Source organism: Phycodurus eques, chromosome 16 (assembly GCF_024500275.1).
Source record: "Phycodurus eques isolate BA_2022a chromosome 16, UOR_Pequ_1.1, whole genome shotgun sequence".
Taxonomy (NCBI): domain Eukaryota; kingdom Metazoa; phylum Chordata; class Actinopteri; order Syngnathiformes; family Syngnathidae; genus Phycodurus; species Phycodurus eques.
The window spans coordinates 19574106-19586100 of NC_084540.1; the positions used below are offsets into that span (position 1 = coordinate 19574106).

At 44.0% G+C, this 11995-nt stretch overlaps 2 protein-coding genes across 3 annotated transcripts; one reads left to right on the forward strand and one right to left on the reverse strand.

Moving 5' to 3' along the window:
• Positions 1–150: 150 nt before the first annotated feature.
• Positions 151–3281, reverse strand: pgls (6-phosphogluconolactonase). Of its 2 annotated transcripts, none has more exons than XM_061700633.1 (6): positions 3214–3245; positions 2695–2967; positions 2520–2627; positions 2333–2434; positions 1307–1447; positions 151–1234 (listed from the first exon to the last, which is right to left on the reverse strand). In XM_061700633.1, the coding sequence occupies exons 2-6, from the start codon at positions 2956–2958 to the stop codon at positions 1088–1090; spliced, it is 762 nt and encodes a 253-aa protein (XP_061556617.1). In that variant the 5' UTR covers positions 2959–2967; positions 3214–3245; the 3' UTR covers positions 151–1087. The 2 variants fall into 2 exon arrangements, with proteins under 2 accessions (XP_061556617.1, XP_061556616.1); XM_061700632.1 differs by having other exon boundaries at positions 152–1234; positions 3218–3281.
• A 374-nt stretch (positions 3282–3655) lies between these two features.
• Positions 3656–11993, forward strand: LOC133415123 (zinc finger protein 155). Its single transcript, XM_061700954.1, has 8 exons — positions 3656–4101; positions 4200–4278; positions 4358–4461; positions 5316–5989; positions 7384–7759; positions 8423–8568; positions 8651–8756; positions 9278–11993. The coding sequence occupies exons 4-8, from the start codon at positions 5540–5542 to the stop codon at positions 9922–9924; spliced, it is 1725 nt and encodes a 574-aa protein (XP_061556938.1). The 5' UTR covers positions 3656–4101; positions 4200–4278; positions 4358–4461; positions 5316–5539; the 3' UTR covers positions 9925–11993.
• Positions 11994–11995: the final 2 nt, after the last annotated feature.

The window sequence follows — 11995 nt, forward strand, 5'->3', positions numbered from 1 at the left end:
GTGTCATGTTAAAGGGGATGGGCCCTGGAAAACAAGAGATTTCACCACGTCCTGCAGTAACCTCCCAAACTCACCGAGAGAGCAATAATATTCAAATGAATCAATCAGCCCCCCCCCCCAAAAAAATAAAAGTCGTGTCTTCATGCATTAAACATTTCATTACGTACACCCGCACACTCGAATGTCCCAAACTTCATGTTTCTTGCCAAATGGATTTGTTCCTGTTTATTTTGGCTCAAATATCTGGGCCAGAATTGCATTTTCCTTTTTCACCAAATCCATCCTTAATAGAAATCAAACAATAGTACATGTTTGTACATCTTTATTATGTAATTGTAGGTATCGTTCGGTCCGAATGAAATATGAAATAGTGACTTTTGGGCCAGCCTGTATTTATGTTTGGCAACTTGTCACTATTTCCCATGACTTCTGATTTAAAATGAAATTTGTTGTTAAAAATATGCAGTGTGCAACGCAGGTTTCACAGTCATATAGCAAACCCACTGAGGAAAACCATAACTATTAAGTCGCCTGAAATAAAAATGAGTTTTACACATCTGTATTACATTAAAATGTCTTTAAAAGTGTGAAGAAAATTCTTCTTGTATGAGATATTAAAATGATGATGAACCAAACGATGGTTAAAAATAAAAAAAACCCTTGCTGCTAGTTTTCCCTTTTTTTTTTCTTGCATTCATTTTTGAATCTGCAAACTGTGCCGGTGGTTTGCTCTTCTGCCTCGCAGTCGAAAGGTTATGGGTTCGAGCCTAGAGTGCATCGCTAGCTTTGCATTGACCCCGTTGCATGCTGCAGGTGGCCGCTGAGAGCAAGTAGACCTGACAATCTGCGTTCCTTTTCCACAATCTTAAACACAATCATCAAACATGTATTTATTGTCCTCATACTACAAAAATAACGCTAAATTATTAGACTTTTCTATGCTTCTAGACATAGGCAAACATGTCGAATCTTCCGGTAAGTGCGAAGAACACACAAGCCTCTCTCCTCAGTAAGTCTCCATTTGGTCTGGACAAAACGATCACTGGGAATGAAAGAAGGATTCCAGCTTCTTGGTCGTTGGAAAGTTCTAAAGTTTGGCCCCAGAAGCCAGCCTCTCCACCTTCATAGTCAAGGCAGCGGCGGCGGGCTCGTCGATGAGCCACAACAGCTCCCCGTTTGTCGGGGAGACGCGGGCTGCCGGGAACGGCGGACCCTCTCGTCCCTCCAGAACCTCCTGCAGGGAAACGCTCAGCATTACTGCACATCGACCGAGCAGTGCGCCAATACGGTACGTGAACGCTTTTACCTTCAAAACGGGCGCTTTGCTTCCCCCGGTGGAAACGAAAGCGGCGCAGCGGGCGGCGTTCACCACCGGAAAGGTCATGGTCACGCGCTCCGGCGGTGGTTTGGGGGAGTCGCTGATGGGAGCCACGATCTTCTGGCTCTCCTGCTCACCGGGTGCGAGCAAAGACGCTTATTTTGTTTACAGTCGTCCAGTTGCCGAAACTCACCACACAAGCATGCGTAACAAATATATCGAGTAACATAATGCGCAGACATTAAAAGGCGGCTGACCTTGGTAAATCTATGAATAACCCACTGTGTGATTTTGGTTGTATTATACAAGGAATAACTTCTAATTATACACATATGACAGTTAGAAATGTTAAAAGGTAACTTAAATCTGTGCAGTTAATAAAGATTTTATGATGGTGACAGAACTGCATTAAATCACTGTACTTTTTTCTTCCACCTCCATCATACATACATATATTTTTTTATTATATGTATTGCGTGCAGCCGGCACAGTGGGAGACTGGTTAGCACATCTGCCTCACAGTTCTGAGGACCGGGGTTCAAATCCCGGCCCCGCCTGTGTTTGGAGTTTTCATGTTCTCCCCGTGCCTGCGTGCCTTTTCTCCGGGCACTCCGGTTTCCTCCCACATCCCAAAAACATGCGTGCTAGGTTGATTGAAGACTCTAAATTGCCCGTAGGTGTGAATATCAATTTGATTGACCTCTGATCCATATTGTATATTTGGAAGTAGGATAATTAAACAGTACATCTAATCTGGATTAGATCGACATTGTGTATTAGGAAGATATTTGAATCCATGCGTGAAGGATCAGAAGATGGAATTTAATCCAGATTGCATATTTTAATAATTTTTCTCTGCAGGGTTAGATACTGTTAAATGAATCCAGATGTCATTCATATAGTGTATGCAGAGGCAATTGGAAAATATAGTATACTTGGTAAGAAGATATCAATCCAATCTGGATCCGGTCCAGATTTAAAAACGATACATCTCGTGACAAGTGCAGGCCTCACCTCAAGAAGAGGGTGTCCGGGGAAGAGGGAGCATGTGTGTCCATCAGGCCCCATGCCCAACAGGAGCAGGTCAAACACGGGAATGTTGTCATCGGGGAATGCCTGCGTGTGTTTTCGAAGCCACGTGACATGATGTAAAATAATTCAACACGTCAAATCACACACGGCTATCGAAAGGATGACGAACCTTTCTCAGTTTGCGAGAGTAATCCTCAGCGCACTCGTTCACTGGAAGTGAGAAGTCAATGGCTAAGATTGCGTCCTCTGGGATGTTGATCTTTGAAAATAAATTACTCTAGGACAAAAAAAAGATAAATGTTAGTTCTGCATGCATTCAAGTAAATACCTTTCTTAGCAGGTACCTTGTAGAGGCCATAGGTGCTGTCAGGGTTGTCAAATGGCACCACTCTCTCGTCGCAGAAGCCCACCAGCCACTTGCTGCAGTCCAGGCCGGGCGTAGCAAGCAGCTCTTTGCCGAGCATGGTCACCAGGCTCCCTCCGGAGAGGGCCAGGGTGAACCTGCCCCGGGAGCCGACCGCCCGCTCCGCCCGAGAGGTCACCAGCCGGGCCAGCGCCGGGCCAAGCTCAGCTGAGGAAGGGAACGCCACAACTCTTCTGCCGGCCATGTTGTCTGACTGAGGGCAATGGGATATGGTGCAATAGTTTGTGTGAGGAAACACTGTTTGGCAAGTCATCATGATGAAAGTTCATTGTCGCCACACCAGTTTGAGCGTTTACATGGGTAAACAGGTGTACACGTTATATAACACTGCAGTGCATAAGACACGCCTACAAATTAACTAGATACTACATTGAGAAACTCTACAAATACTAACATAAAATCGAGAAAACCACACTTGTACAATTAAAACAGCATATACCCACTGAAAGAACGAAAAAGTAGACGAGGATTTTCGGTCGGCAAATGGAAATCACTTCCTGGAACGAGTTTCAGTAACAAATCACGTTTCGTGTTTAGACCGCGGTGCATTGTGGTTAATGGTGTCTACGAGCAAGAGCCCTACAAAGACGTATATATCTCAGAAAGGGTTTTGACTTTATAATGAATTGAATATTTTATAGTGCGTGTACAACATTTAACTACTGTGTGAGTGGTATATCGGGACAAAGAAGATTTCAATACGTCGTCGTTATCACTTCCTAAACGGGTTTCGGTAACCAATCACGTTTCGTTTCAAGATCGCGATGCATTATGGGTAACTGTTTCCAGCTTGAGTTGTCTGAAAGAAATGTTATCCTACCTCGGGGTTTAAAATAAAACAAACTCCCGAAAGCGTGTATGGCATTGCACAAGGCTTGTTAGCAAGTTTAAGATGAGGAGTTTTGCATTTACTTTACAAAGTGAAACGTTCGAGTGTAGCGTTTCTTCCACCCGCTAGAGGACAGCAGTACTTCCGGTAACAGTGGCGTCAAGTGAACTTCACGCACACACAAAACAAGCTTGTGTTGTATTGTTTGTACGCGTCAGATTCCTCCTGTGTTGAAATCATTATTTCACGCAATATGACGGCCTTCTGCTTCCAGACACAGCTCGTGTCCATCATGGACGCGTTGTCCAAAGCGGCCGTGACTGAAATCGGAAAACTGGTGGAGATCGAGTCGAAGATGCTGAAAATCGAGATCACCCGCGGGCGGAACGAAATCGCGTCGCTCACGGAGAAACTGCATCTGATGGAGACGCTGCTGCACATGGCTCAGCGGGGCAGGCAGCAGGACGCCAGGGAAGCCTTGGACAGCGCCGCGAAAAGGTAAGCCTGTCTCTTGGTGGATTCTTGCAGGCTGGAGATGCCAAGGAAGTTCTGTCGTAGGTGCACCCTGCACTGACTCCCAAACTGTTGCACCCTAGTGAGTTTACATGGGAGAACATCAGATCCCCGCCCGAGACGAGCACTTCGCTCCAAGATGAGCAGCATCCTGCAACTGAGGTTTGTCTTTTTGGCGGTTACCATGTTGAGATGTGATGATTTGTCAGATGAGATGATCTTGTCATGTTGCCTCAATTAGACGCCTCAGTTGGCAACAGAGCATCCTCAACTGGTGGTAGTAAAGGAGGAGCCAACAGAGGTGGACAACAGAGAGAACGGAACGAGAAAGAGCAAGTGAAAACAGTGAGTTGCGAATCCAGGCTATATTTGTTTATTGTAGGCGTTTACACTGTCGGATACTGTACAGTGAATCCAGATCTGATCTAGATTGTGCCTTTGGAAGCAATTTGCATTTGTGCATGTAGGCTCAGATACCGTAAAATGAATCCAGTTTCTGATAGATTATGCGTTTGAGCGCAATTTGATTCTGTGTACGCAGTCATATACTGTCAAATTCAACTAGATCTGATCCAGATCGTGCAATTGCGAGCAAATGGAATTTGTGTATATGTCACGTGCAATTGCGAGCAAATGGAATTTGTGTGTATGTCAGATGCTATCAATTCAATCTGGATCTCCAGATTGTGTGTTTGAAAGATATCTGAATCTGTTTATGCAGCATCAGATGATCTCAATTTAATCTAGTTGATCCAGATTGTATACTTGGAAAGAAGATAATTGAATGCGTGTATGTGTGGAACATGTAATCTGTACATGTAATCTGGATTTGATCTGAATGCAAATTTGGAAGCACTTTGAATTTTTATTCATGTGTAGGGTAAAATGTATTCAAATTTAATCCAAATCTGATCCAGATTGTGTTTTTGGAAGCAATTTGAATCTGTTTATGTGATATCAGAAACTGAAAATCCAGATTGTATATTCTGGGAGAAGCTAATTGAATTTGTGTATGTGGGGTGACAAACGGTCAATTTTTCATTTAAATTTGAACCCGATTGCATATGGGACAGAAATTTGAATTTGTTAACCCAAGATCCACATTAAAGCTAATTTCAATCTTTGTACCCGTGCTCAGAAACAGCCAATTTCATCACTGTAATTTTTACGCATTATGCATTTAATTGTCCTCTCAACAGACACCCAGAAGAGTCCAGATGTGAGCCAGCGCCACAAACCGGCGTCGGAACGCCACCTTCCCGTCTTCCTCGACTGCATCGTGAGCCTGAACGCGACCTCGTGCCTCACCTCGCCCCAAAGGAGGGACACGCAGCGGAACCCCCAGCTAGCACCCGCAAACCACGAGGCCGGCAAAAGCCCGTCCCCGGGCGCTCCCCCCCAAAGCTCGCTCCGGAGCGCCAAGATGCACCACCTGAGGACCGCCGCCTCGGCCAAGAGGTTCGGCTGCTCGCAGTGCGGCAAAAGCTTCCGCTGCTACAGCCAGCTGGAAATCCACCAGAGGAGCCACACGGGGGAGAAGCCTTTCCGGTGCACGCTGTGCGGGAAGCGCTACGCTCAGAAGGGCCACCTATACACGCACCAGCGCACGCACACCGGCGAGAAGCCGTACCGATGTCCCGTTTGCGGCAAGGGCTTCATCCAGAAGTGCACCCTGGACATGCACCAGCGCACGCACACGGGAGAAAAGCCTTTTGTGTGCGTCCAGTGCGGCAAGGGCTTCACAAAGAACTGCAATCTAAAAAAGCACCTCTTGGTTCACCTCGAGTCCGATTTGCAACTCTACGGTAGTAATGCAACGCTGAGCGGAATGTTCCAGAACGAAACCTCACCTAACACTGTGGCCGGTCTCGTGTAACTTTTAAGTTCAGCCGGTTGGCAGAAATATAAACACAAATGTCGAAATTGTAATTGTTCTGTTCATTTTTTTGGGGAACGCGTTGACTTTAAAGCACACCTGGGCAAAGTACGCCAGTTGTGCCTTGACATACAAGTTTAATTCCTTCCATGACCATGCTCATTACTCAAAAAACTCTCATCTCAAATCATTTTCCCCCTTTGAAATTAATGGTAACTTCATTAATGCATTCTAACCCCACCTGGTGCGCCTCCAATTGTGCGCAACTTGGCCACCAGGGGTCACTAAAATACAGACATCCAAAGAAGAGTTTCACAAGTGACTCAGTAAATCACTTTTTTCCCGCCGAGGATAAAGAATATATCCTTGTGAATATTATATTGCCTGTCTACATATGTTACTGCACCGTTTTATGGACCGTCCATTGTTTCGTGATGGTGTTTCGCATTCTGTCTTAGCATTAAGCTAGCACACGTTTGCAAGTTACGTCGTTTGATGAAATACACGACGTGTAATTCTCTTAGTTTTGCGTTTAGTCGTACAGTTAACTTGAACTTGGAACAGCTTGAAGTAAGCGATCGGACTTTTCCCCCCCGAAGATTTGTTCACTCTCTGCTGTCAGCATTAAAAGTTCGTAAGTAACACATTTTTATGCGCAACTCAACAAATAGAATCAGACGCGCGACAGCTTTTATCTGGAAAAATTGTAAGTTGAGGTGCATTTATGTTGAAAAAGTTGATACATGCTGAATAAATGTTTTTATTTAATGCGATTATATAATGTTAAGGTAATTTCAACGCCTGTTTATAATTTATTTTTTTTACCATTTTTATTTTGTAATTATAACATACCACATGTACGACAACTTGCAGCCTATTAAAACAATACAATTTAACGCTTTAAATGTATCTAACAACCAGTATATTTATGATTACCTCCTAAATGAATGCTTTGTGACTTTCATTACTTTGAAAATAAAGCACAAGATGGCCGAGCTGCGATCTGGCGTTTATTTCTATGTCAAGCTTACTGCCCATAAAAGACACATTTGGATTGCAATTACTGAACAAGAAATTCAAATATATAAACACGACCAGCTACGTTTTAGGAACCATGGTTGACGTATTAGCTCGTTAACGAAATGGTCGTTTAAATCATGACTAAACCAAAGGAATTGTTTCATACCATAAAGACAAAGTCCATCTATCCGTTTTCCGTACCGCTTATCCTCACAAGGGCCGCGGGTAAAGACAAATTATGAACTATAATTGAAATTCTAAATTGGTCAAATAGCGTTTGAAGTGCATCTCCCGTGCCGCGTTCAGGTGAGACTCGGAAAGGGCGACGTCCGCCTCCCACAATGCACCGCGGCACAGCAGCTCGCAGCTAGCCTTGCTCCGACACAGTTTGCTCGCGGATCTGGTTTTGTCCATTACATGCCGGACGCGGCGAGGCCGAACCGTCGAATTATTTCCGCGTCGAGATGATGTGCGACACCACCAACAGAAGCTTCCGCATGCAGCTGGCGGCCATCCTGGAGAAGCTCACCAAGACCGCCCTGGCGGAGATCGGAAACCTGGCGGACGAGTGCTCGTCGGTCCTCCTGGGCGAGATCTCCCTGCACAAGAGCGAGAACGAGGCCCTGAAGAAGAGGTGTTACTCCCTGGAGGTCCAGCTCAGGGCTGCCCGCGAGGCTCACTACTACCCGGCCCACGTTAACCTGATCGGCCGGAGGAATCCCGAAGGTCAAGATGATCGCAAAACCGGTGGGTGGGTTTATAAATGGAGCACGTTAGAAGGAAGGTGGCGGGTGGGGGGTATATTTGGAGGCAATTTGAATTTGTGTATGCATGGTAAGGATTCCAGATTTGATCGAGATTGTATTTTTGAAAACAATTATATTTTTGTTTATGATTGGTTAAGAAAAAAAAAAAAAAGTTGTAAATTGAGTACAGATCTGATCCAGATTGTACTTTGGATTCCCGTATGCAGGGTTAGCTGTGTTAAATTGTAATCAGGATCTGATCCACATTGTGTATTAGAATCCAAATTGGAATGTGTGCATGCCTGGTGAGCTGTGTGTGTGTGTTTTATGCCAAAGTGATAAAAATTTTTGTATTGGCAGGAAAGTTATTTTTATGCATTTGGAGGACCCGTTCTGAAGAAACCTAATATGGATCTGATCTAGATCGTGCCTTTCAGCATCTTTGTGTATGACCATTTAAATTCTGTCGGTCTAATCTGAACTTGATCCAGACTCTCTTTCCAAGCATGTTTGAATGTGTATGCGTATTCATGTGCTTTACATTTGAATCCTGGCCAGATCCAGATTGTGTAATGTGTAAACACGTGTTTAGATGCATGTCAACTTGTTAGGATTGTGTCGCTATTCGGATGAATGTCTTACCGTCGTACTTTGATCTTTGCAGACCAGCAGCAGCAGGTGGCGGCGCTGGCCATCGACGGCGTCTTCGGGAAGGACTGGTGCATGGACCTGTGGAGGGAAGACAAAAGAGCGTCCGCTCAAAGGAAAGAGGCAGCCGAGCCCGTTGCCATGTCGAGCTTGGGAACGCAGGTCTGTGTGACATCTGCGGCGCTGTTCTCACATTGAGCCTGTCGTGTCTTTTCAGTGCATTCATAGGAGAACGTTTTGGCAGGTTTTAGATTTAATCGACGCAGAACCCGATCTCATCTTCGTCAAGGAGGAAACGTACGACGATCATCCGCTCGGGCAGCAGATGAGGCTAACGGGAAACAGGAAAGGTAAACCGATTAAAAGTGAAGCAGGGTGTGCACACGTTCCGATTTTTTTTTTTACATCCATTTTTAGAATGTGAGAGATCCCACACTGGATGAGGGGGGGGGAAAACATCAGCAAGCGCTCTTGTAGTCTGTGGTGTACTCCAGATGACCAACACGCTACACCACGCACACAAGGATTTGCTCTTGTAAATACGGAACAGGTTTTACATTGACGATTATTGGCCCTTAACAATTTTCAAAGCAGATCGGGGAGCAAAAAACAACAACAACTGATATCACACCTCGCACCACAACATAATCGTTCGGGATAATCTTTGAGATATTTGCTAATCGGGCCTTTGACAGTTTTGATCAGTAGGGGGGTAAAAAAATAAAAATAAATCACTCTTAACACCTAACGCTGCAGAATAATTGCTTAAGAAAAATCTTTTACACATTAGATAATCGGGTCTTTGCTAATTTTGATCGGCAGGGGAAAAAAATCTTTTAAGATAATTGAGCCTTTGCTTATCTTGATTCAGACGGTCGCGCAGATGTCGGGCTGCTGGACGCCGAGCTCCATCGCTCCGTCAACGAGCTCCAGCTGCACTCGGATGATCTGAACAGCTTCCCGTTGATGGTGGACAGCCAATCGCAGCGCACGCAGCCCAACATCATGGACAAGCTGATTGAGGACGCCTCCATGAGCACGCTGCTCGACGCCGCAGGTGTGCCTGCCGCCGCCGCCGCAACCGGGGACTACGTCAACTACGCCAGCGATGTCCATAGCGGCGTCGGCGCCAAAGAGCTCGCTATCCTCCCCGCAAAACCCGCCAGACCGACCAAGCACTTCCAATGTCTCTTCTGCGGCAAAGTCTTCAACTACCTTAGCAGCCTGAAGGTGCACGTGAGACGACACTCGGGCGAGAAGCCCTTCAGCTGCACGTTGTGCGGCAAACGCTTCGCCCAGAAGACGTACCTAAAGCTGCACCAGCGCGTGCACTCCGGGGAGAAGCCGTACAGCTGTCCCGACTGCGGGCGCAGTTTCTCCCAGAAAAGCTCGCTGAACATTCACTTTCGGACGCACACGGGCGAGAAGCCCTACAGCTGCGTGGACTGCGGCAAATGTTACGCATACAAGTACGGCTTGAACCACCACCAGTGTTTCAACCACATGAAGACCACCTGAATGGGAAGCGGATGCATGCGGTCGTGCTTTAGCTTTACCAAAGGAGTATTAGGGCGAGAGTAATGTTGGATCGATGGCAAAAAAAAAAAAAGATCCCTTTCTTTCCAGTGTGGCCCTAATACTCCTTTTTACTAAATGAAGCAGGAGGGACAACATTTAAAGTGGATAACATTGCTGTCAGTTATTTTTGATTTCTTATGTGCTTGAATTCCTTTAACCGGCCTTTTTTTCAGCTACACTCTTAATTGTGCTGTCATCTGCTTGCTGTTGGAATGCATGCGAAAAATCCACGTGGGACGTACTGTAGTCATTTTCGATGTCAGTTTTATGGCACTTGGTGTGAATACCTCATTGAAACGCTGACGTCATCCTCAACGCATGCCGTCACACGTTTGCTGTGCATTGTTTGAAATACCTCCTCCGAGGCCGGAGTCAACGGTCTTGTCTCGTAAAAGCCCGAATAATAAGGTTGTGCCGACGTGTCGCGTAGGCCTTCAACTACCTCATCACAATAGTAAATAGTGCACAAAGTGTGCCGTTTTCATTTCAATAACTTGTGACTATATGATGTACATTTTTTAAAAAGGATTTTGAAAATATGAGTGCTTATTTCCCCCACCTTGTATTTATATTGTTGCTTCCTTGTGGGTGAAACGACGCAACTTGGCACACCGATTTGCCGTCATTGTTCAGCAATCAGAATGAATTAGATCCTAACAATGTTGCTAAACATGCTGAAATAGCCCCCCCCCCCCCCAAAAAAAAAAAACAAGGGCACAAAGTAGACACAGGTGTATCTCAAAAAATGTGAATATTATCAGCATAATAGTGGAATTGCGCAACTCCTTTTTGAATGTTTCAAGGAAAAAGGTCTGGTTGCCTCAATCAACTTTCAGCAAGCATGTTTTTTTTTTAATTGAAATTGTGACAGTGTTATTATTATACTCTTAGTCTAACTATCATGGAAAATGTCATTTATTTCAGTAGTGTAATTCAAAGTGAAACTCAAATTATATAGATTCACGACACAAAGTGGAATATTTCATAATTCTTCAAAATAATTTTGATGATTATAACTTACAGCTAAAAAAAAATCATCTTAAGAAATTTTATTATATCTAATGATTTTTAATGCAGAAATTCGGTAAGAACTGGCCTTCTGAAAAGTATTTTGGGATGTGTTTAATGAATCTGTACGAGTTTCACTTTTTGAATTGAACTACTGAATTAAAATGTTGTACCGTATGATAATTCAGAGGCTCTCAAACTTTTTACACCAGTTACCACTTAAAGAATTACTTTGCTCTTCAAGTACCACCATAATGACCAACATTAATATGCATTAAGTAGTGTAATAAGTCTACATGTTCATCAAAAAAAAAATTATTGCAAAAAGCATTTTTTATACAGTAAGCCACTGCACTGTCATGCAATTTTTACATTAGCACTGCCCTTAAATACATCCATCCATTTTCTGTACTGCTTATCCTATTCCTCACTAAGGTTGCGGGTGAGCTGGAACCTACACAGTGAAATAAAAAAAATAAAAAAATGCACTTATTTACTTAAAATGTTTTGCACTTACAGGTTAAATAAAAATTGTACCTTTTATAAATGTTTAAAACGTAAAAGCTAAAAACAACTGAACAGTACTTACAAGTACCACTAGCGCTTGTAAAGCAGTGAGAATCAGTGTTCTAATTTATTGAGATGCACCTGCAAAGACAAAACCAAGGTTGCAGAGGAAGCTTTTGTCGAATAAACATGTTCAAATAAATTCAACATACTATGAAAGTAGACAAATGACTTGTTACAAAGAAACTTTGTTACCTTGAAAAATCCCCCAGTAAAAAAAAAAAAAAAAAACCTGTTGTGCTTGTTGTTTGCCAAACGAAATAGCAGACTTGCGTCGTGCTTGCATGCCCTAGCAAAGCCCTCCCCTCGAGGCTACCCCATATTAAAATATGTGCAAATGTTCACCGGGGTGTAATGAAAAGTGCATTCTTTATTTCAGAACAAAGCACACTCGGACTGTATTTTTGAGCAATGTTTTATTTAATAAACCTCTTAA